Here is a 26,734-nt window from a genome sequence, read left to right as displayed (position 1 = left end):
AAGGTGGTAAAGTTCTGATCGCTATTCTTGGTATTTTCCATAATGTAAAAACACATTTCCTAGGAAATGTATGCTGTTATTACATTATGGTGGGAGGTCACTACTCAGATCGGTTTCAGCCTTTATTGAGGCTTCATCAGTGAGTAGCTAGACGAAATTAATACCAAAGGGTATAGCGAAAAGAACTTATATACTCTGCTATACGAGTTGTGAAAAAGGTGCACCCATTAAGTTACTTAAATATAAAGAGCCAATAGGCTTCATTTCGGCGATATAAACATTATTTAAATTAAGGGGATATTAAATCTCGCATTGTTTTAAAACCGAATAAGAAACTCGAGAGTTTTTTGAGTTTCTTATCGTTTTTAAAACAATGTGGGATTTAATATCCCCTTAATTTTAATAATGTTTATATCGCCGAAATGAAGCCTATTGGCTCTTTATATTTAAGTAACCATAGGAATAGTTGCTTATAGCAGTTTGTTATATTGAATTTCTTTTAGCATAGTATTATGCCCTGTCGGGCTTTTTGTTGGGATTGTAGTTTGCTTATAGTGAGATCCAACCAGTGGTGAGCTATGAAATGTTAACAAAGGGCTCGCATCATCAAGCAAAAAAAAGGAAAAAAAAAAACATATTTCACACAAGAACTTTTATTAATGCAGCTTGTGCACAAATTCCAATCAAAAAGTATGAGAGGACAATCAGCCTCTAAAGGCTATCATTTTTAAACAAATATTTCATGATCTAAACATGAAATATTTGCACACAGTAAGTTTTTCTTACCTTAAGAAAAACATTTTTTAACTATAAAAATATAATAAGAATGAAATCTTTGATAATCTTTTATAAAACATTTGATTGGCTACTGGTTTTACCATACGATTGGCTACCAGAAGGGAGAAGGGTAAAGATAGCGTAAGCGCTTATTTTATTTTCAAACTTAGGTGCATTTGTTATAGAGGAGTTGAACAATAATTCCAAATAATCTATACACTGCGAATAGACTAATTTTTGTTAGGTTACTGTATGAGTTTGTCGCTTAATATGTTTCAAAAAAAAAATTTTTTTTTTGAAACATATTAAGCGACAAGAACAAGGGGCTCGCAAATTTGAGAAAAATTTAACAAAGGGCTCGTGCGAGCCCCTTATAGCTCACCACTGGATCCAACTGTATTTTTTATTACAACACTGAAAAAAAAAACAATCTGAAATCATTAGATATAACTTGGTCACAAGAATGTCAGATAGTATACTCCTCAGTAGTGTATGTGTTGTCAGTCATGCCACTGTGCACTTTGTTAGTAAAGTTGTGAAATTTCCAGGTTTTGTTGGAGAGGCATGTCACATCCAGCCAGTGTTTTTTTTTTAAATAGGTGCCAGTACTCATTCATTTCCAGCAAGAAAAATTAAAAATGAAAAGAGTATTGAAAGGAAAACTAAAAAAAATTAGCAATATTTTTTACTTCATAACATATTTTCATAATGTTTTTATATAACAAATATCTCAAGAACAGATGTAGTGAAAATTTAAATTTCATTGAATAATTAAGCTTATTTGCATGCTGCATTAAAAATTATTGAATATTACAAATTTCTAAATGTACTGTATCCATATGTCACACATCACTGTTAATAAAGGTGCTGTTACACTGTACTGTTGCATTCATCATCTAGCTATATTGGTAGTCTGCGTGCTTAGCTCCAAATAACTTACTCTTAGTCCTCAAGAGTCACCTAATTTGTCATCAATTGTATGAGTTATTAAAAAGTGACATTAGAGACTGGCTCAAAAATTATATCTGTATTTTTCCCATCTGGGTTCAGCATTTAGAAAAAAGAAAATGTACCCAGGATCAAGGTATGTACAGAGGCTGTTCAATAAGTTATAAGACTATATTTATACAGAAAACAATTACCTTTAATCGTCATCATTTACATGGTCTTTTTGGAAGTAACTACCGTGAGATGCGATGCTTTTTCCCAACGTTGCGTCCACTTCTTAAACACATGTGAAAGTCCGTTTTTTGAGAGTTCTTTCAAAACCACCTCTGCAGCTTTCACACATGCTTTGTTGCTTTCGAAATGGTGGCCTCTTAGTGGTTTCTTGAGCTGAGGAAACAGCCAGAAATCGCGCAGTGCGAGATCAGAACTGTATGGAGGGTCTGGTAGGATATCTATGTTATTCTTCTGCAAAACGTCCACTACACCACCAACAATATGTGGCCTTGCATTATCGTGGTGCAATAAGAAGCCATTCTTCAGCAATGGACGTTTCCTTTTGACGTGCTGTACCATTGTCAGTAAAACATCTGCATAGTATGAGCCGTTTACAGTATTCCCAGGTTCTACAGCGTGTTGGTAAACAATGCCTTCGTAGTCAAAAAACATTATGGTCATAACTTTACCATCTGATTTTACAGTTTTTGCTTTCTTGGGGGTAGGCAAAGACGGATGCTTCCATTCACTGCTTTGTTGTTTCATTGTAGGGTCATAGTGATACAATCAAGCTTCATCTGCTGTAATGATGCGTTTTAAGAAGTTGTCGCCTTCTTGTTCCAGTCTTTCTTTCCATTCTGTGCACACATCCACTCGATGCTGCATTTGCTCCGGTGTCAAGAGTTTGGGAATCCATCGGGCGCAAACACGTTTCAGTCCCAAATATTCAGGACAACATGCAGCTGGCGTACTGTAATTCTGCGATCCTCCTTGATGATAATCGCTGCTATGTTGATCATTGTCTCTGTGATGGACGTTGAAGGTCTTCCCTCACGTTCAAGATCTTCCACATTTTGCCTTCCTTCCTTAAAAGTTTTATGCCAGCGAAAAACACTTGCCCTCGACATTGCATCATCATGGAAAGCTTCGCGTATCATGTTAAAAGTGTCCGATGCCGATTTTTGCAAACGCACACAAAATTTAATCGCTTAACGCTGTTCCAAGGACGCTTCCATTTCGATGACTGGTCGCGGCTCGTAGCGCGTTGAAACAAGCTTGTGTTTAGTCATGTGACCCTCTGGCACATCAGCCCGTATACGCCATCTATCGACCTCTTTTGTTAATACAGACAGCAACATTTCTTTATTCCACAGAAATTAATATTGTGATGAGTGGTTTCATGACAGTAAAATTAGTCTTATTACTTATTGAACAGCCCTCGTACATAGAAAACTTTAGTGTAGATATATCATCTAATATCTGTGTTTAAAACATAATTTACTTAATTATTTTGGTTTTATTCATCACTTTTCAGCCTACTTCTGTTGAATTATTATATTTAAATTATTTTTTTTATTGGATAGGTTTTGATTACAATATATGCTGACTACATTGCTCCATTATTTGATAAATTTACGCCACTTGCTGAGGGAGAGCTTAGAACATTAATCGAAAAATTAGCAGCAAGCATTAATTTTCCACTCAAGAAACTGTATGTAGTTGAAGGTAAGTAACTTGGGGACAAATTTTTTTTTTTTTTTCCCTGTCATACCATGTAGAATTTTCATGTATTAAATGTTTAACAATATTTTTTTAATATTTTATACCAGATTCTCATCTGTTGGCATACTTTTTTGTTTAGCAATTGTCTTGTGCTATATTTTGTTTATAAATAAAAACAAACATAATGAAAGCATTTTAATTAACTGTTTATGAACAAGTTGATAATATCAAATTCCAAAAAAAAAAACAGTTCCTCATTACTTTTGTACTGAATTATTTTAGGAATTAATTTTTCAATTCTTGTATCAAGATTAACATATAGTGAAATCTTGATTACACCCTGTGAGGGTATATGTCAGGAATTTGATAATGATGATAATTTTGATAACATAGATCTGTACATGCAGACATTTGGCTGCTTAGTGAAATTATTTATGTAAGATTGTGGTCTCTCTTCTCATAAAGATTTCTCATTCCCATCTCCTATCCTAGCAGTTGACTCAGGTTCACTATGGGTGATGACATGTGGTGAGGACCCTATCTCTTTCACATATTGTCATAATTATTCATCGCTGTAAATCTGTGTTCATAGGGCCAGTTTGCTTGTTCTTAGGGCTGAAAAACCCAAGTTTCCAGGTGAAAAAATGAGACATTAACTCACATTTAGTCGAAAGAGACCAGATAAAGATTCCTCGCATCATGGACATGAATTGAATCCAGGTCTTTCTGACCAAAAAGCTTCGCCTATATCAACTGAGCTACAGAGATTCTGATTTCTCATTAGGAACAGATAAATAAATTATTAGAGGTGGCTTGTTTTTTGCTGATTTCATTGAAAATGTAAAATGTTCATTTCTTAACATATTAAAAAGTTTACATTTGTTTGCTAAGCAACAACAACAAATAAAATTAAAAATGTATTTAAATACTTTTATAATATTTCACACACAAAAGGTTGCAAATCCTGTATCATATTAGTGCCATGTGCGGGTAAGAAGAAAGAATTGGTTAGGTATTTCTTGAACAGCCGAAAGAAATTGGTCTTTGAGAAAGATGGAGCGATGAATACTATTCCAAAGAATAGGTAGATGGAATGAAAGAGGAATTAATCAGTTTGTTGCTGGATGTTGACTTGGAGCTGCTCTTGTTTTGGAATAATTGAGGGAGAGAAAGGAGGAGAATGGGTCATCAATTAATCAAACTAGTCTCTTTTTGAATATCCTCAAGAAATCATAAGAGGTTTTGGGTGCATCACCTCAAATGTATGAGCTGTATTTCGTGTGTGTGTGTGTGTGAGAGAGAGATCTATAGTGTTAAAAATTGTACATAGAGAAAATCATGTATAAGTAAAATTATAGCTAAAATAGAGATTCACCTTTTTTTTACAGTGGCATAGCTTAGATTTATTTTGGAGTCCATAAACAAAAATTAATGGATTATCTGAGGATGAGGGAGAGAAAGGAGGAGAATGGGTCATCAATTAATCAAACTAGTCTCTTTTTGAATATCCTCAAGAAATCATAAGAGGTTTTGGGTGCATCACCTCAAATGTATGAGCTGTATTTCGTGTGTGTGTGTGTGTGAGAGAGAGAGATCTATAGTGTTAAAAATTGTACATAGAGAAAATCATGTATAAGTAAAATTATAGCTAAAATAGAGATTCACCTTTTTTTTACAGTGGCATAGCTTAGATTTATTTTGGAGTCCATAAACAAAAATTAATGGATTATCTGAGGATCTCTCCATAATTCAACTCTAAAACATTCTTAATGGATTCTTCCTTAGATTTCTCTTTTTTTGTTGTCTCCTTAATAAGAAAAAGGAACAATATGAAGAGAGGGATAGGTATAAAAATCTTCAGATAATTTTCTCTTGTGTCATGCATTGTTACCCAAAGCATTTCATTGGTAGGATGGTGTCAATTTTAGCAAAAATCAATACTGAGGAGTATTGATTTTTGCTAAAATGCTACTAGATCATTTATTGTACTGTATCATTTTGTGATGATTTATGTTCTAAAGCAAATTCTGCTTGGACCTTAGTCTTACAAAATTAATTTAAATGATACTATATTGCAACGTTTCTCCAACTTTTCCTACGATGGAACACTTCACATATCCTGAAATTTTAACGAACACCTTGGTTATTTTGTAATGTATTAATTTATTATTAACACATTATAATATTAATAATTAATTATGGCATAATCATAAAGAGTATTAGTACACTTATGTATACGGTGTGACATGTTGACAAATATAAAATTACATTTGAATCAATTATCAATCATTGGACTAATGAAATCTTGTAGCATATTGCAGTTTCCTCAGGCCAACATCATTAAATGAATTTGTGCTGATTTCATTGACATATCCCATTCTGATCAAAAATTTATAATATAAGTACTTATGAGCGAATGCAGACTTTTTCTCCTGTGTGCTGGTAGTTTTCTCCTCCTTTTGTACATCCTGGAGATCGCTCTGTAGGCTGTTGGTGGATGACTCGCTATCTGTTGCGTCACAAACACATTCAATAAGAGATTTCTTAATACCAAAATTAAACAAAGTCCCTTGTCTCTTATTCATATTAATATTTAAATCTGCAGGCCTATTACTTTTTAAAAAATCATGACACTACGGTTTCGAAACTTTCACTCTACAATACGAACTTGTGAAGAAAGTATTCAGTATTACTAGATTTGAGAACCAGATAGACTATCTTGATCTTCAATTTTAGTGGAAAAATTTTCTTTATACTTCCTTGCTGATTGGTCACTAACATTTGCAACACAGATCTTATTCCTTTCAGTTTTAAGAACAGAGGATATGCCGCTTATTGTTGTAATCGGTTTGCAGGCAATTTTAGTGATCGGTCATAAACAGCAGTATTCTCTTTCCTGATTGAAAGATTTTGTTGTGTGATAATTCATGAATATTTCCATGTTTAAAAATATGCCTCTTGGTCACTGACATTTGCTACACAGATGTCATTTCCTTCAGTTTTGAGAACAGAGGATACACTGCCCATTGTTATAATCCACTTGCACGCAATTTTTATGGCCGATCATAAACAGCAGTATTCCCTTTCCCAAATGTTGAAAGGTTTTGATGTGTGAAAATTAACGATACACAGATTTTAATAGGCACTCTGGGTCTGAGCTTTTCGACATGTTCATGAATATTATTCTCCTCAGAATATTTCCACTATAAAATATTTATTCATGAAAAATGCTTAGAAAACTAAAATGACAAATTCCAGGAGAACTACTACTCGCAGAATACTTATTCACCTTCCACGGAACACTGGTGTTCCGAAGAACACAGTTTGGGAAACCCTGCTGTATTGTAAGATATTTTAAAATAAAGTACACTGTTGTGAAAATTTAAATGTTCGAGTTATAGTGAAATTTATGTTCATTAAGATTTCAACATAAACTATAATGAATCAGATGATAATGGTGACATAAAACTAAGAATAAAGCTATTCTGGCATAATTATTTTTGAAATATTGTTAAGTGAGAGAACAGTGGTAAACAGTATTAAAGAGTAATGCAACAGGAATTCATATTAATACTTCATCAAATTCCTGATATGTGCCATCAGAGGTATATAGGATATTATGATGGTACCACATGAAGATCATTACTTTTTTTTTATTTTATTACTACCAGAACAACTCAGTTGTTTAGTCATTTGTGCACTCACACTTATTTGTCCCAGTGCTGAATAGACACATGCTTGATTGCATCCCCCCCCCCCCCCCGGTATTTCTAGCTATTTTGCATTTTTTCCACCAAACATCTAACTCCAGACCATTCAAATGAAATTGATATCACTTACCTGAACTCTTCATAATTAACTAAATGTGTGCAGACCGTACCATTAAAATCAAAAATTTAGAATTTTTTTACCTTAATGAAAGAATCTTTCAAAAATGAGTTCCTTCAATTTACAGTTCTGAGAGAATGGTATCAGTTTATGCCAACTGTAACATTAACATCATTAGATCACTGATAAATTAGCATGCTCATTCACATGAGCTGTCGCAATTATTTTTCCTTCCCTTCAGGTTGATGCTGACTAATACAGACTGGTTCATTGTTAGTCTGCATTAGTCATTTGTGTTCCTTTCCTCTTTATAATTGGAGATGACCAGTTATAAAGTTGACTGACTGAAGTTTTCAGGTTATTTTTTATTTTAATGGAATAGACTATACATATTTTGTTTATTATGAATGTTTCAGGTAAGTGACATTAATTTAATCTAAAGTAATATTTTGAAATTTAAATGATAATTCTAGGTTTTAATTTTTATAATTTCATACCCTTCTAGTTCTTTATTACCTCCCATTATTGTTTATTCTTGTACTTTTTTCATGTTGTTTTGTTCCTGCCAGTCTTTGTGTTCTCAGTGTATGATTTCCTAAAATTTTTTTATGTCACAATTTCCTTTGTTCTGTATCCTTTTTCCTATTTCTCACAATTTCATTTGTTTCTTGCAATATTTCTTTTATTTTTTATGATTTTTTCTTTTGTTCTGTTTCTCAAATTTCTTTCCTTTCATGGAAATTGAATGGGGTCAGTATTTTTTCCCAAAATTTAATATAGTGAGCCTAGTGCTGTAACAAACTCTCTGATGTCCTGAGATTTGCTATATTAAGCTATTGTACTACTTAAAGATGCTCTGTTTAAGAGATTTCAGGTAATTTTGTTACACCCTATGATACCTTAAGAATGTAGAATTCCCAGTTATCTTGGTGTAACTAAAGAGAAAATAAAATAAAACCCCTGTATAAAAGCTAATAGATGAATTATTTAAAAGAAAGAAAAATATTCTTGCATCCAAGTAAAATATATAACAAAAAAAAAAGTGTTTGTTGAACTAACTAATAAAAGAAGGAATATTCTAGTGTTGTGATATAAAAAAAAAAATATTAGCTAAGTAAGACAGAAAGGATTAGTCATAAGAAATTATATGTGAGAGGCTAGAGATTAAAATATTAAGTAAATTCTTAAAAATTTGGAAAGGGGATTAATTTAGAGGCTAGCAAAAGAAAAACAGTAGACTATCGCTCAGGGTCAATTCCTGAATTTGAGACAACGGGCTCGCCGACCAAAGGATGTTTGGCAGAAAAACGCCACCCTAATTGGTCGGTAAAGTCAAATCAAGTAAGGGACGGAGAAAATAAATTAAAGTGGGTGCCGTTAGGGTCAAGGTATAAAAGGGTTAGAAACGCCCCCCCCCCCCCCCCCCCCCACAAGGCTTTTTCCCGGAAAGTTTCTTCAAGAGCTCCTTCGGATAGGCTTCACGTGGTTTTCCTGAGTGGCGGGATTGGAGTTAAACTCTGTCGTCACAACAAGGAAACAAAAGTGAGCGGGATTTCGATTCCGTATTTCCTATGGTAAGAAACGAGGAATGCCATTTAGCTAAAGGAAAGAAGGTATTACTATGTGTTTCATCGTCCAGTGAAAAGGAAATCTGTAAAGAAGTCTGTGTCCACGTGGTGAGTTTCACAGCCATTGTATAGATGATTCTAAAAGTGTCCTTGATTCAAGTACGAAAGGTTAAGATCGCATAAGCACAGTTTATTGCCAAAAGAACTTAGGAGTGACAGATTATAGGAGAGATCATACCAGGATAGTTCAATCGGAAAAAGGTAGAGGCCAATATAGATAACTCGAGAGAAAAAGGTACTGTAAAATCTCGTGTTAACTGAAAATCGTCTGTAATTGTAATCATTATTCTATTACTGAACTGTTGAAGAGACTAAGGAAATTTATACTAGGACTTTAGTACATGACTGATTATAATGAAAGTATGCCTGTTAATATTATATAAGTAATTACATGTCCTGAGAATTATGCATGTGTATTGTAACGTATAGGAAGTTTAAATGTCAAAGTTATGTGTTAGTACAGTAAAAGGATAATTTAATCTACATAGTTTTGGATAGTTAAATAGAGTGAATTGATCATATATGTCCATGTGCTACAGCATATAGCGTATATTCCGAGTAATATAGGGTTAACTAAGGTGTTAATTAGATTTATAATTATACATATGATTGGATGTGTTGAATTTGTCATGGCGGCATGATTGCAATACCCATATAGGATCATAGCCAAATTACTTGTGATAAGCTAATGTTATTTCTTAGTATTGAATTGAATTATATTAGAAATTGAATTGTACCATACTAATGAGTTTAATAAACCTTTGTTCATTGATAAAACAGTTGTCTGAAATTGCTGCCCAATGCACCACTTGAAAAACGTACGAACCTAATCACGCGAGAAACTTATGTGTTGAAAAACAAGATAGTGTCACAACTGCAATATTGTTTCACATTCAGACATATTTAAGTAATTGCTCCTTGTTTTTGTATTTAATATCTCAAACTAAATGTCCCAAAAGGCGCAGTATAATATAAATATTAGGGACACTAAGGGGAGACATAGCTTAAATATTTGTATTCTGGGGTGATATCTCATACATAGATAAAAGTTGAATATAGATAAGCAGAATTTCTCTAATTGGAATAATAATCATAAATTGGGATACAACAATTTAAATGTTTCCCATTTTAATTATTTTAGCAAGAGGTTGATGTTATGCAATGTGTTGTTGGAAATTTTTCCCCTTCGTTATACTATAAATTAAAGATACCAAGAATTATATATACTTGGTTTAATCCTTTATCCAAGTGTATGCAAACAAGTTTGCACCTGAAGTATTTTCAGGACTGGGTTAACTCGTGTATGTATGTATAACTTGACTTACTGTCTGTTTGCTTACTTGGGAAAAAGGATTAAACCCAAGGTTATAAAATTACTTAGTATCTTTAACATATATTATACCCAAGGTAAAACACTTTTCACACACACATATATATATACTAGGGGGGATTCTCTTCTCCCCCCCCCCCCGAGTTCTGGACTGGTATGCCAGTTCTTCTTGAATTCTGATGACTCGAATTTTGAAGCCTCGAAAGGGTTCCCCCCTGGCATCTACGGCGCTCAACCCCTGAGTTCCGGACTGGTAGGCCGGTTCTCCTTGAATTCTGATGACTCGAATTTTGAAGACTCAAACCTCCCCCCCCCCCCCCCCCCATTTTGAAAACGTTTTTGAATTTCAAAATGTTTTGAAAATATTTTCAAAACATTTTGAAAATATTTTGAAACTCAGGGTAGCCCCTGAGTTTCAAAATATTTCAAATAACTTGCCAAAAAATGTGACACAAAAATGTTACAAAAAAGCTTATCATTTTATATTTTAGAGTATATATATATATATATATACTCTATAATATATAGAGGAAGTGGGATGCAGGATACAAGCGGGTTGGAGGAACTGGAGGGAGATGGCTGGAGTGTTATGTGATAAGAGGGTGCTGATCAATCTGAAAGGCAAAATTTATAGGACAGTAGTGAGGCCAGCTATGACATATGCTCTATAAAATGTGGCCCTGAGGAAAAATAATATCAGCAGGATGGAAGTAGCAGAGATGAGAATGCTTAGGTGGATGTGCGGTGTGACCAGAAAGGATCGTCTTAGAAATGACTATGTCAGGGGAACAGTGAAAGTTACGAACTTAGGAGTGAAAATACAGGAGGCAGGGTTGAGATGGTTTGGTCATGTGATGAGGAGGGAGGACGAATATGTGGGAAGAAGGGTCATGCAGATGGATGTGCAAGGAAGGCGGAAGCGTGGGCAGCCAAAGAAGAGATGGAGGGAGCTGGTAGAAGAGGACTTGAAGATGAAGAACTTGGATGTGGTGACAGCCCAAGACAGGAAGATGTGGAAGAGACTCATTACAAACAGTGACCCCACTTAAGTGGGAGTAGCTGCAGAAGAAGAAGAAGAGTATATATATAGAGAGGCTGACTTCACACATCACTTGGCTTAGTATTCCATAATGCAAAGCAAATCTTGCAGACCTGTATAATGCTATGCATTATGGGAAGGGTCACTACTCAGACTGGTTTCAACCTTTATTTGAGGCCTCATCAGTGGTAGCCAGACCCAGACACTAAACAACAACATTACTGACCTAAAGGATGAAGCAGATGCTTTTCATATTCTCCATTATCTGATGAGGAGAACTGTGAGTGGAAAAGATTTGTGAGCCTGTTGCTCGCCCTGAGTGGGCCTGAGGATTAGTCATTGGAATTGTAGTTTAAAATAGCTTTTGGTCTTTTATACTTGAAGTAATCTGTTGCGTTGTAATTTGTCGCTAGTTGAATTAGTTTGTTAGGGTGCACAGATGCTTTTGAGAAGAGCTTAGTTGCTATAGTCTGCATGAAGATGTAAATATAGGGGACATTTGTGTCCCAGTGAAGTTGCACAGTACGTACGAACCATGGTGCATTGAGGATCATTCTGGGACATTTATTTTGCACACATTGTAGTTTGAGGATATTGGTATTATCAGTATGGCTCCAAGCGGGAGAAGCATAAGTGGATAAAGGACGAATCATCAACTTATATATAAGTAATTTGATTCTGGTGCTCAATTTGCTGTTTCTATTGATTAGGCAATGATTTTTGATGTCTTTAGATAGTCTTGATATGGGAGCTGAAAGTCAATTTTCTGTCCAGCAGTATACCAAGATATTTGATCTCAGTTAGCAATGGGATTTTTGTGTTAAATAGGAGGATGTCTCCAGTAGGAAGCATTGATCTCCTGGCGAATAGCACGGCTGCGCTCTTTACTTGGAGTCGCCATTTGGCAAAATATTGTTCAATTAGCAGTAGATTTTCCTGCAGTTTCTTGATTGCTAGGTGCGGTTTTAAAGATCTGGCTAATATCACTGTATCATCTGTGTATAGGGCTTTGATAGATGACAGTGGGTTGTACGGGATATCACACACATATATATGGAAAAAAAGTCTGTGCCAGTAAGGATCCTTGTGGGACCCCAGCCAAGATGCATTTTTGTGTTGAGAGTGTGCCATTTAACTTAACTTGCATGCGCCTATCGTAGAGGTATGACCTGATCAGATGAACCATCCCCATGGTGTTCCAGATGATATCATTTTGTATAGCAAGCCATAATGCCAAACCTTATCAAATGCACTAGCTATGTCCAGGAAAACCGCCCCTGTGCATTGATGCCAGTTAAATTCCATGGTGACATGTTCCACTAATCTGTATATCTGTGACCTAGACCCAGACACTAAGGTTGGAGTAATGCAGAAGTCATTTTCATATATTAGTAGCCAAAAGGTGTCGCACCTTATTATTAAAATACTCTGGATTAAAGACGGTTATACTATAAATTAAAGATACCAAGAAATTATATACTTGGTTTAACCCTTTATCCAAGTGTAAACAAACAAACAGTTTGCACCTGAAGTATATTTCAGGACTGGGGCAGCTCATATATAGAAGCTAATGACTTCATATCACTTGCCTTATACATGTCTGCAAGGATATGTGCTATGCATTATAGGATGCTAAGGCAAGTGATGTGAAGTCATTAGTCTGTATGTACGAGTTGCCCCAGTCCTGAAAATACTTCAGGTGCAAACTTGTTTGCTTACACTTGGATAAAGGATTTAACCAAGCATATAATTCTTGTTATCTTTAATTTATTTATAAAATATGGTTTTGAGATCAGACGCTACCAAATAGCATATTTGGTACTAAAACTTTTTTTTTAAATTATTTTCTCCATTAAATACATGTGCACTAAGGACGAGTTGATATTCCTGCAAATATATGTTAAAAAGCACATCAAAAATAGAAATTGTTGTATCTAATACTGCCAAAATCTGTAGGAATATGTGTCTAAAAACGTTTTGGCAGATTATTTTATTTTTTCAGATTCAAAACTGGGGTAAATGCTATAAAAATGTAATTCTAGCACTTCATTGTTCATTTCTAGTGAATATCAGAAATGAACAGCTGTGTAGCAACAATAGTCATTGCTTCAGTGCTTTAGGCAAAAAAGACCCCTTGGGTATTAAATATTACACTTTATAGTTTTGATATGCTTTTTAATATATAATACATGCTTTTAATATTAGATAATAGTTAAGAGTTAACTATTATATTCTTTTGCAGGAATATTAACTTGTTCTTAATTTACATGTATTAATGGAGAAAATCATTTTAAAAAGGCAGCTATTTTTAGTACCAAATATAGAATCATACCAAATTGAAGAAATAAGAAAATCAAGAATCTCAGTTAGTGATATATTAGTAAATAATCGAGTGATACTGAAGTTAATCATTATATCTGAAAATGGTTTTTTTAACATAGTTTTAAAATGAACAGAATTTTTATGAAGGAGGAAGAGTTAGAATTACTGTGAAGGGGCAAGTGATTTTGCCAACAGTTCAGCAAGTTTGATAGGTTGTCAAACTATCAGCAGGTAGTTGCTCCACAATATTCTGTATGGCTGCACATGAAAAGGCTTGAGCTTGTTTCTTTGGATCAGAATGCAACTTCTTCAGTAATTTCAGAGCTTCATTCTTTTGTGTATTGGTAAGATCCTGATCTGTAATTTTGTATATAGAATGATCTTGTAGAAAATGCATTTTGTCATTCTGCTTGAGCATTATAACAGTACTGTTATTTTTATCTGCTATGGTTATAATAGTGTTCTTGTTACTATATAGTTTTTCCTTATTTTAAGGCAGCGATTTTTTTTGTGGAATGTATGTTGCCTTTGAGAAGTTTGGATTTATTTAGGATATGTACTAAAACCAAGTGAATGCCATTGGCTGTTATAGGAGATAGGTCATATATCCCAAGTTCAATGGACATCATTATTTTCACTTTTGGCACTTTCCTTGGTGTGATAGTGAAGTTACGACCTTCACTTGGCATGCTGACCACTTCTTCCATTATCGAGTTCACAACAGCACAATCCTGATCTATAAGAAATATATTCATCACCATTGTAATGGCGAGTTAGGACTGGTAGACCATGGTTTGGACACCCCTTCTTACAGGATTAGATAGGAAAAAAAAACTAAAGTGTGCTACGTAGACACTTTGGTCATTTGGTCAGAGAGAGTGTTTTTGTAGTTTTGGTAGCAGCTATGAAATATTCCCAAACCTCAATAAGTATATAGCTGTATCAATTTGCCAAAAATCTGAGAGAGAGAGAGAGTCATTTTAAGACTGAATTAATACTTGTAAAACCTTTCTTTATTCAACAATAGATGCATTTTAGGACTTCAGTTTTGTTGTCCATCATTTAATTGTTGCTGTTGAGCGTACTGTGACAAACTGCTTGTGTTCTGTTCTGAAGATGACGGGTATAAACAAGTGAAATATTAGCTGCTAAATAATTAAATAATTTATTTTCATTGTCATGAATTAATTGCACGCATTCATGTATGCAATTACACCTGTGATATTGCAAATATGGTTAGGTATAGAATATCTATGTTCCAAAGTTTGTTTTAAAAATCTTTTGGCTATACAAAAAAAAAAATTATGTATGTGTTATGCTATATATTAATGTCTCTTATTTAGGTTCAAAAAGATCTGCTCACAGTAATGCCTATTTTTATGGATTTTATAAGAATAAGAGGATAGTTTTATTTGACACCTTGCTTCAGGATTATTCTCCTCTTAATAAAGAAAAAGAAAAGAATGAAGAGGGGGAGGATGGAGATGGTGATGACAAATCAAAGGTGTTTCTTCTTACATAATAATTATTTTTTTTAATATTTTGATTTGCCATCTCTTACATGTATATAGCATTTTAATTCCATTATGTTTACTTTCTTAAAAGTTACCTTAATTATTGTTAGCATGGTATTGCAATTTTACTTTTTACTTCATTAAGTAAAACCACAATGCCATACTATGCAATATAGTGTTGTTCCTTTTGCAGTGCTCTTTATAATAAGCAGACTAACTAAAAATAAAATAGTAATGATAATAAATTATACTTATAGTGATACTTATATAGTCTATATTTTATAATTTTTAATGCACATTAACTTTGTAATTTTAAATACACCTAAACCTCTTTTTATGCGATAGATATGTTCCTAAAAATTACGTGTAAAAAGAACTACTGACTCCATAGAAAAAGTGAAGATTGGTTCCAAACCTGAAATATAAGCAAAATAATGAAAAAAACAAACATTAAATTTGTTAGGATCATAAGATTTTTATTTACATTTCATGGAGAACACACATACATATAATGAATTTTAATAACTTAAAAAAAAAACATATTTATTTCAGTTGTTTGCTAAGGATTCTATAAAAAAATTATGTTATTCGATATCAGTTTCTGACAATAAACGTGAAAGCTTTCGTTTTCGTGAGACTGTAATAGTAATGGTATTATCGTCATCGACTTCTGCCTCAACTTGTGGAATTATTCTTGTCATGTCTTGAACAAAAGTACCACTGGTTGTTTCAGTAGTTTTAGGCATGAACTCAGTTATTAATCGCTGTGCTGATGCTTTATATAAGTCGCGATATAATTCTCTCTATGAAGACATTACAACTTAATGTCTTCATAGTGAAAACTTCCCAGCACGTTCTTCATTTGGATCATGTCAGGCAAAATAATTGCCTAAATTACTGGCCAGTTTAAGATCTTTTTTAATTATATCAGCAGTAAAAGTAGGATTATCTTGATCATTATTATTAACTTCTTCTCTTTCAGGAGTCTTAGAAATCTTCACTATTTCGTCTTTGCTAAGAGGTTTATCAATTAACAATTCTTCGATATCTGCCGACGTAAGATCATCGAATCCTTCTCCGCCAATTTCACATGCCAAACTTATTATATTGGGGAATTCTGCAGTATGATTGAGGGGAACAGGAGCATTCTCTTTAACACATGTGGGCCAAATAGCTTTCCAGCATGCATTCATAGTTTCTGGTCTCAATTCAGATAATGATAATCGAACTTGATCAATACAATCCATAATTGAAATTTTTTTCCACACATCCATAACTGACAGTGTTTCATCATCATTTAGCTTGTTCAAAATGTTCGTCTGACATAATGTTTTAAAAGTCGCAATTATACCCTGATCTAGAGGTTGTAATAATGATGTGGTATTGGGCAGCAGAAAAAAAAATTGCACATTTGGGTGTTCTATGGCAGGATGATGGGTTGCATTATCAAGAATCAAAAGCAATTTAAATTCGAGACCCTTGTCATTCAAATAGCGTCTAACTTCTGGCACAAAATGTTTGTGGAACCATTCAGTGAAAATATCAATGGTCACCCAAGCTTTTTTGTTGGCCATCCAATGAACTGGCAATTTTTGAAAATCTACGCCTTTCATTGGCCGTGGTCTTAATGATCGATTTATGAGCAGTGGTTTTAACATCTGATCTCCTAAAGCGTTCGAACAAAATAGGAGTGTTATGCGATCCTTTGCTGCTTTGAACCCACCAACCGTTTTTTGCATTATTGATATGCAGGTTCTGTTTGGCAAACAGAAAAGTCCAGTTTCATCCATATTCCAAACTTGTTCACAAGTGTAACTTCCATCTTCAATTATTTTAGCAAGTTTCTGTGGAAATGTTTTAGCAGCTGTTTCATCAGCAGAAGCCGTTTCACCTTTAATTTTTATATATTGAAGAGCATGTCTTTTAATAAACTTAGCCAACCAACCATTGCTTGCATGAAATTCATATTTTTTCCTCGATTGAGATGAAGTATCTGGCTGCAGTTTTTTAATCTGTTCATAAAATCTCAATGCTGATTGCTTGATGGAATTTCCGTCAACTGGCATTCTTTTTTGTACATTATCTTCTATCCACATCACTAAAGCTTTTTCAGCCCTTTTCTAGAACAGCATTTCTTGTGTATGATGATAATTTCGCACTCGATTTTGTACCAGAACATACCGCTTTTCTAATAGCCTCTTCATTTTTCTTTATAGATCTGACAGTTGATTCACGGACTCCAAAATGCTTACCCACAGCTGTCCCACCTTCCCCAGTTTGAAGACTATCTAAAATTTGAATTTTTATATCCAAGGAAACGGCTTTCTTTTTTTGGTTATCGGCAACATTGTGTGAGGGCTGGATTAAAATCTTCGGTCAATGAAATGAAAGTTTGAAAATTACATATAGCTTATCATTTATTATTTCTTGGCAAAATTATTAATTTTATAACGCAATTTTTATTTTGATTTCACTTAAAAAATGCAAATGCAAAAAATGCGGTAACTGTGTTGTCTACTCAAACACCAAATTCAAACTGCTCTGCTAAGAACTGCTTTTTTATGCACAGTCAGTTATGTAATTCGGGGAATTCCCAATAAATGAAATTTGTAAGAATTTAGAATTTTCTTAATTGAAACGAGAATGCAATTCTACAAAATTCTCAGAATTTTCTAGAATTTAGAATTTTCTTAATCGAAGCGAGAATGCAATTCTACAAAATTCTCAGAATTTTCTTGAATTACGGATTTTTTCCTAACTTAGACTTTAGGTTGGTCGCGTAAAAGTGAATAAAAATCGCGTAAAAAAATTATTTTTGATATCCCAATTCATTATAACGAGCACATTTGTCAATTTTTGCAGCCTCTAGCAATAATAAATTTATGACATTTCATGCATTATAACACAGACTGATTGATTGACATAGTTAACAAATACTCTTATCTTTCCATAAAAGCCTTTAATCACACCCATCCAAATTTGTTTATGAAATGAAAGTATATTTATTTTAGACTTTTCAGCATTTATTCTCAGCAGTGGGTTGATTTTTCATTCTTAATGGCCTTAGGAGCAAATCTTTGCTCAGTATAAATGTATTAAAATAAGTGCTTGAAAACTGAATAGAGATCAGTTGTGTATATAATATAACAACTGTTTTTTCACTAAGTCTACATAATCTAGATGCTATGCTTGTTTCATTGCCTTCAGTAACCATCCAAAAAAAAGTATGAATCCTTAGAACTATCATTGTAACTTAACTGCATTAGTCCACCAAGCTCTTAGTTTTCCTCTGGATCCTTTCCTACCATCCTGATATCCAACACCTGTTTTTTGATAACCTCCCGTCTTTCATTCTATTTAAATGATCAAATCACCTTAGATTAGCTGTGCTTATGCATTCTTGAATGCTAAGTTCATTTGAACTTAGCATTCAAGATTCTTGATAGTGCAAATGAACTATCAAGTTCATTTCTAATATTGTCATTTTTAAGATGATTCTGCCATTGATATCTTTTCACTTCACTAATTTTCTCATGACTCATATTTAGTTTATTATCTCAAGTTATCTCAGGATTATTATCCTGAGATAATAAACTCAGGATAATAATCCTGAGTTTATTATCTGTCTTTGATCTGGTCAACTGCTTTATTTCTAACTTAGCTCTCATTTGAGCATATGGTTCTAGAGAACATACTATTCTGCTAAGTCAAAAATGGAAGAATTTTACAAATTTTTAGAAAAGAAGCTGACAAAGATTTTCTTTGTCGGCTTCAACAGGGCCAACTTTTCCTAAAGGAAAAGTTGGTCCTCTTTGGAGATCTGAGAAGTGGAACAGGAAATGAATACTAGACAAATGTTTTGGAAAGAAAATTGGAGAAAGAGCAAAACTAATAATGATGGTAAGTATCTTCTGAATTTTTGTTCAGGATATGGACTAGGCATTACTGACACCATGTTGTTACATAAAGATGTGCACAAATTCACATGAAGATAAGACACAAATAAGAAAAGTCTGTTGAAAGCAATATCATCATGCTGGCTCAGAATACAAGGATGTACAGAGGATCTGAAATAGAAAGTGAATACCATTTAGTTTGAGCAGGATACAATTGAATATCTTATTGAAAAAAGTATGATTTTTTTTTCTTAGTGAGAGAAATGCAAGAAATAAGCAAAGTCTTATGTTATCGTTGATAGCAATGTTTTCTTACTGGTTCAGGACACAAAAGCATACAGAGGATTTGAAATAGAAAGTGATCACTATCTAATTTTGATCTGGATAAAATTGAATTTCGTATTGAAATTCAAAATGAATCATTCAAATGAGGTGAACTGTACACTCAAATACATAAACATCATTGAAGAAAAAATGAAAGAGTTTGAAAACAAGAACCAAATCTTGGAGATTCAATGGCAAACCCTGAAGAAAACATTGATTCAGCCAGAGATGCATGTGGTGAGATTGTCTCTAAGGATAGAAACATCAAAACTCCATAGTGGACCCAGGAAGTTAGAGGCAGTGAAGGAAAAGAAGAAAGCATATTGAAAGTTCCTGGCAAGTAAGTCAGCTTGTGCTCTTGGAGAATACAGAGAGAAATGTAAGAAAGGAAAGCACTTTGTAACACTAGCTGAACAAAAGTCATGGGAAGACTTTGGTAAGAACATAGAAAATAAATATCTGGAAGGTGGCAAAGTATTCTGTAGGCTATAGAAAAAGCTTAAAAATGGAGGAAGAAGTACTGTAGTTGTCCCTTATATGCAGTTTGTTACCCACAGTCAACCCCAGTCCAAAAATATTAAATGGAAAATTCCAGAAATAAGTTTTAAATTGCACATCATCCCGCTCCATCCTGCCTGGAATGTGAATCATCCCTTTGTCCAGCATATTCATGCTGTACTGTATATGCTACCCACCCATTAGTTACTTAGTAGCTGTTTCAGTTATTAGATCGACTGTTGTGGTATTGCAGTGCTTGTCCTGTAACCCACTTGCAGTGCTTGTTCAAGTAATCCTTATTTTACTTAATAATGGCCCCAAAGCACAAGAGTAGTGATGCTGGCAATTCGGATATGCCAAAGAGAAACTTTCACTTAAAGTTTCACTTTCTTTAAGTGAAAAGGTGAAAGTTCCCGACTTCATAAAGAAAGAAAAAAATCGTATGCTGGGATTGTTAAGATTTCATTCACATAACTTTTATTACAGTATGTATATTGTTACAATTGTTCTATTTTATTATAAGTTATTGTTGTTAATCTCTTACTGTGCCTAATTTATAAATTAAAGTTTATCATGTATTTCTTGTAGATAAACTTATACGTTGGTTATACATGACTTTCAATTTTTCAGGAAATGACAAGGTATACTAAAATATTAATTAAAATATTTTTTCAAACATTCAATACCTTCCAATATTTTTTGGCAATTTTACATAGCCATCTTCTGGTAACATAAAACTATGATATGTGCATGCACATATCATAGTTTTATTATCATATCATATCTTATCATAGTAAAATTGTCAAAATATTGGAAGGTATTGATTAAAGTTTTTAATTAATATTTTAGTATACCTTGTCATTTCCTGAAAAATTTACAGTCATAGTTATGTATGTATAGGAAAAACATAGTATACGAGGGTGGACTGAGAAGTTCTCGGCCTAACAATGAAAAAAAGATGAATTTATAATTTCAAAATTACTTTTATTTTTCAACATAATCTCCCTTAAGTCATCATCATCTCCTCCCTTAAGTCTAATACATTTATTCCAGCGATGTTCCAGCACCATTATCCCATCCCTGTAGTGGTTCTCAGTAAGATCTGCAAAATACCCCTTTACAGCTGCAATCACCGCTTGATCTGAAGAAAAACGCTGCCAGCGAGGAAGAGATAAAGTCAGAGGAAGCCAAATCTGCAGAATAGGATGGATGTTCCAACAATTCATAGTGCAGATTCCTTAATTTTCCCATTGCCAAAACACCTTTGTGGGCAGGTACATTGTCCTGATGAAAGATGATTTTTTTCTTCTGCAAGCTGGGTCTTTTCTCACGAATTTTTTCGTCTAGTTAAATGATCAGAATAATATTCCCCGGTTATTGTTTTACCCTTTTCAAGATAATGAATAAACAAAATGCCTTTTAGCATCCCAAAACACAAATGCCATGACCTTTCCTGCTGATGGAACCACTTTGTCTTCTTTGGTGCTGAACAACTTGCTTCTGTCCACTGTTTTGACTGCTGTTTGGATTCTGGTTTGTAATGGTGAATCCAAGTCTCATCCGTAGTAATAAATCGACGCACAAAATTAGTTTTATTCTTGTTAACACGCTCCAAGCACTGTTCAGAGAATTTCATGCAAGTGCGTTTTTGATCTGCTGTGAGCAAGCACGGCGCCCATTTTACGCAAAGCTCTTTCATTTGCAATTCTTCATGCAAAATATATCCTACACGTTATTTTGAAATGCCCTATAGTCTCAGCAGTTTCACGCACTTTGACTCACCGGTCATCCAATACCATATCATGCACTTGATCAATTATTTCTGGTGGTGTTACACTTTTGGGACGTCCTTCATGTGGATCATCTTCAAGGTAGGTACGGCCATGTTTAAACTCGGCAGTCCATTTCTTAATTGTCGAAAATGAAGGAAAGTGCCTATAAACTTTTATGAAGTTTGAATGAATTTCTTTTGGCATTAAACCTTCTTTTACAAAGAATTTTATAACCGCACAATACTCAATTTTATCCATTTCAAGGGATACAGACAACACTTTTGCTTCAGACAGTTGTATAAAACAAACTACTTGATAGAATGACTTGCAATTTCACATGGATGCTTATGACAGATGTACCAACTTAGGAAAAAAAAAAAACTTGCTGATAGTGTTGCCATTTATGGTCGAGGCCGAGAACTTTTCAGACCACCCTTGTATACTGGTTTGATACTATCCACAGTTTCAGGTATCCACTGGAGGTCTTGAAACTTATCCCTCGTGGATAAGGGGGGGGGGGTAGTGTATTGCAAAAGGAATCGGAGATGATAAAGGCAACATGAAAACCGAAGATACAGATATTCTAGATGTTTGGGGTAATCATGTTGAAAGACTGCTAAATGAAATAAGCAATATCAGCACTGGTAGAAATTTCCCAATAGGAATGTAATCAGGAATGCATATCCATACTTGAAGTAGAAAAAGGTTATCCAAACTTGAAATGAAGAAAAACAGGTGGAGTAGATGAAATTTGACTAGATTGCTCAAATATGTAGATATAAAAGTTTCACAGTGGTTGCACATTGCATAATTCAGAAGGTCAAATTTCAGATGATTGGAGCAGAGCTTTCATAGTTACCCATCTACAGTATGAAAAGGGAAATAAAATGTGAGAATTACGGAGGTATTTCTCTACTGAGTGTTCCTGGTAAGATTTATGCAAGTATACTTGAGAAATGGCTGGAAACAATTTTGGAAGGGAAGCGGGAAACTTGGTGAAAAACAAGCTGGGTAACCGTTTTTTATCCACTTGAAGAAATTTTGTGCAACATATCAGATTGCCATTTGGCATGCTTATGTTCTGTCATGTAGTTTCTCTCCATGATACTTAAGGAAACAACCTGTTTTCTGTTATGTTGGCAGCTCTTTAAAACACACACACACACACACACACACACACACACACACACACACAGACAGAGAGAGAAAGAGAATAATACTGATTTTTCTACTGTTCTAACTATATGGGAAATTATTTCCCATATAATTGGTTGAAAATCAGTCTTTAGTGGAATCTACTACTGCTGTTTTCTTAGATAGTATAATACCTGTTCACATCTTGCTAGATCACAGCAGCTTTGCCACTGGACTGTACCATAAAATTTATAAAATTAAAATGTTACCAATGGGGTATCACTTACATAAAACTAGGTTCACTACAATTATTAGTTTATCATCCTCTGATCTCAATTTCTGTGTGTTTTATCAGATAGGCTTCACTCAGACATAGAATCTTAAGCTACATAGGAAACAAGAAAAATGAGCCTGCAAATATTGATACTAGGTTACCTCGTCCTCTGCAAATTACTTTTCTGCTTTCCTTTTGCATTGATTACGGCAAATCATGAGACAAAAACTGATATAATGACAGTATTTTGTAAGCATGTTGCCTGGGATATCATATTAAGACAAATTGACAGTCTAAGTGCAGAAACTGTTTAATACATTCTTGGTCAGCATAGCCATATCACAGTCTTTCCTGTTGGAGTAGAGGGATTACTGTGTGTGAGTATAGTGATTCATCTTTAGCTTTTCATAGACTAACCTCATTTTATTAATTAGGCCAGTCATTATTTTATTGCTTAAAGCACTCCTCTGAGCCTTAGGCATTTAGATTTTATTTGACAACACTGATAATAATTCATATATGGTTTACCTTAAAAAAAAAAAAAAAAGAGCCCCTGCTTAATTATTCATTTGACTCTTACTGAAGCAAACTTGTAGCAACTGCAAGAATAGTTTTTACAATGGATAATTTGTTATATAGTGAATTGCCTTTGGAATAGTATAGTTACTATAGACTGATGAGAACTCATTTGGTAGTTTATGGTGTTTGCTAGATTGAAATACAGTATTTAGAAAGACTAATTTTATACTAGTGCTTTTATTAATATAGTATTTTAATTGATTAGGACTATGTTTTTTATTAATATAGTCCTTTAACAATATATTGATCAAAAATATATAATGTATTACCAATTTATAAAATATTAACAATATTGCTATTTATATATTTATTTTAGAATGCTAAGAAAAAACCTGGTTGCAGCAATGATGAAGTTATTGCAGTTTTAGCTCATGAACTTGGACACTGGAAATTAAACCATGTTTTAAAAAACCTTGTTATTGGACAAGTAAGACATTTTTTGTTGTTGAATTTAATTTCATCATCTAGATTGAATTTTTCTGCTATGCCCCTATGATTTTATTTTTATTACAAAGTGCATGTTCTTTGTATTAACTGCATGAGTATAAACATAAGAGTATTTGTAGTCCATTGAATCCACACACAACACACTCATGCATGCATGTGAGGTACCAAGGGAAAAGCTGTTGGAAATCTTACAATTATATGGTTTAATGGATCATTATTCAGAGCAATATATTGCCTATGTTTATAGCGGCTGTTGGAACTTAAGGAGGAAATGGGAAAAAATATGATATAAACTCAGGTGTAAAACAAGAATAATGCTTGCTCCACTGCCATTCATCTGTATGATCACATTTGCCAGCTTGCTTGGCCAAGTGGTTACTGTGCCCATTCTCCAGTCTACTGGCTGTGGGTTCGAATCATGCTGTGGTTTGTGATCATCTTATAAGAGATGAATTTCATTGTGTGGCATGAGATTGCCACCCTACTTGTTTGGAGACCTGAAGTGGCTTGAAAAAGTTCTGTTATATCTCTAGGATGGGGTTTCTAGACTACAAAAAATATAATGGGAAAAATTCCTTAGTCCAACCATAGTACCGATGTACTATAAATTTAGTTTTTTGTGGTGAGACAAAAAAAAAAAAAAATGAAGAGAAGTAGTGCTAGGCATGATATGAAAATCAGAAATAGTCAGTTTAGCTCTTTACTTTAAAGCATCTAAGAAAATGGTGGAAGAGAACCTTGGGGAAAAACAAGCTGGATTCTTGTTAAATTAAGGTGTTAGATTCAGATTTTTTTGCTTTAATAGACATCATGGAAATAGAACCTTTTCAAAAACACTAAAATTATAGTGTGTAAATCACTTTATACAGAGCAATATTATAGCCCGTACTTTGATTAATGATTAATAAACCCTCGACACCACAAGGTAAAAGAAGGAAAAGGAAGATGAGATGAGCCTTAAATTATTAGTTAGAATTGAAGGAGGTACAGGAACATGGTTAGATGTAAAATCAGGTGTAAGATAAGAATGTTACTATCTTAACTTGTATATTCCATCAGGACTAACTAAATTGAATAGTTGAGGTACCAAATTTGGCATGAAAATCAGCAGTAAAAAAGGCGAAAGAGAATAGTCATGCCAGTGAGAAACATAAAAACAAATATTTCAGCTATTTAGGCATAAAATTTAGAGAATATGGCAAATTAAATTTGGAAATAGATAAAACATAAGAGAGAAATTATCCAAAACACTAAATTAGCAGTATATTTTGTTGGTCAAAGAGAAAAATGAGTGGAGTAAACACATGGTGTCAATGTCAGACTCATAAAAAAAATTAAAATATATTAGAAGGGAACATGACATTATTAGCATTCAAGAATGTAGGAACAAAGCAAATTTAAGATGGTATGGTTGCTTAAACAGAATAGAGTGGAAAGGTTTGCAAAGTAGGTATTTGCTAGGTGACAGGAAAAGCTCAGAGGAGGCCAAGATCTAGGTAGTTGGGTGCAGTTAATAGAAAGATTAAAATGTTACAGTAATATGACAATAATAGATTAATTTGGAAGAAAGTGTTGATGGGAAGTTACTAATAGTATAAAACTTGCTATGTGTTATCATATTCTATACATGCTACTTGAGAGTGCATATTAAGAATTTGATGAGATAGACACACACCATTATTCTTTTTGAAATAATCAAATGCATATTCACCTTGGTGTTCATTTGGCCTCATAGTTTTAGTTGCTTCTACTATGCTTCCAGCTAACTCAACCATTGGTAGTTAGACTTTTGTGAGTGATCAGATAGATCACTTATCTGATCAGATAGCTGAATTTGAGTGATATAAATGCTTCTACATGAATCAAGCTATGATCAGATGGCAGATATCATTACTGCCAGGTGGTATCAAACAAAATTGTCCTAATAGTAGTTGGAAAGTCATTGTTACATACTGAAGTAACATCTGCATATGGAACTGCACAATATATCATCATCATCCATTGTCAATCTACTGCTGGATGAAAGCCTTTCCAAGATTACTCCAAAAGCTTCTTTCAGTGGCTCTCCATTCCCATCCTCATGTCACTTGCACAAATTTGATATCATCATTCCTCCGTGATGTGGGTCCACGGCCTGGTCATGGAATCCAATCTAGTACTTCTTTTGTCCATCATTGATCTTGTCTTCGAGCAATATGCCCAGCCCATTATAAATTCAGATGTTTCACTCTTCCTATGATGTCAGAGACTTTGGTTTGATTTCTATCCACGTATTCCTTTTGTGATCCAGTCTTGTGATACCAAGCATGCTTCTTTCTATGCTGAATTGTGTTGTTCTTAATTTTTGAATTCCCTTTACATTTAGTCTCCATGTTTCATAGCTATATGTCAATATTTAGTAAGAATACATTGGTTAAAAATTTTTCTCTTCAGACATAGTGGTAGTTGACCTTTGAATATTGACTAATTTTCCAAATGCTTTCCAACCAAGCCATGTGTCTTGATTTCGTCCATGATATTTTGTTCCATTGATATCCTTTTGTCCTAAGTATATGTAATGATCTACTTCAATTTCATCATTATTGATTTTAATTATTTCTGGTTGGACATTATCCATTGAACGTAATTTGGGTCTTCTTGGTTTATCCATAGGCTAGCTGTTTTGTTAGAAATTTGGAGTTCATGGATATGAGTCTAATTCATGTGCA

The 26,734-nt window shown here is 33.8% G+C and overlaps 1 protein-coding gene across 1 annotated transcript in view; it reads left to right on the top strand.

Annotated features, from left to right (window-relative positions):
- The window catches only part of LOC150096008 (CAAX prenyl protease 1 homolog), a 132,511-nt gene that overhangs the window by 83,581 nt on the left and 22,196 nt on the right, over positions 1 to 26,734 (top strand). Inside the window, exons 6-8 of the mRNA XM_090408982.1 lie at positions 3,303 to 3,444; positions 14,932 to 15,092; positions 23,896 to 24,006. Of these exons, the coding sequence (XP_090265108.1) occupies positions 3,303 to 3,444; positions 14,932 to 15,092; positions 23,896 to 24,006 (414 nt within the window). The remainder of the gene's footprint in view (positions 1 to 3,302; positions 3,445 to 14,931; positions 15,093 to 23,895; positions 24,007 to 26,734) is intronic.

The sequence above is a fragment of the Typopeltis vanoorti genome, chromosome 19 (assembly GCF_054136105.1).
Source record: "Typopeltis vanoorti isolate ZY-2024b chromosome 19, IOZ_Tvanoo_1.0, whole genome shotgun sequence".
Classification (NCBI taxonomy): domain Eukaryota; kingdom Metazoa; phylum Arthropoda; class Arachnida; order Uropygi; family Thelyphonidae; genus Typopeltis; species Typopeltis vanoorti.
The sequence above is the reverse complement of the archived record's forward strand: the minus strand, read 5'-3'. Positions and strand labels throughout refer to the sequence as shown.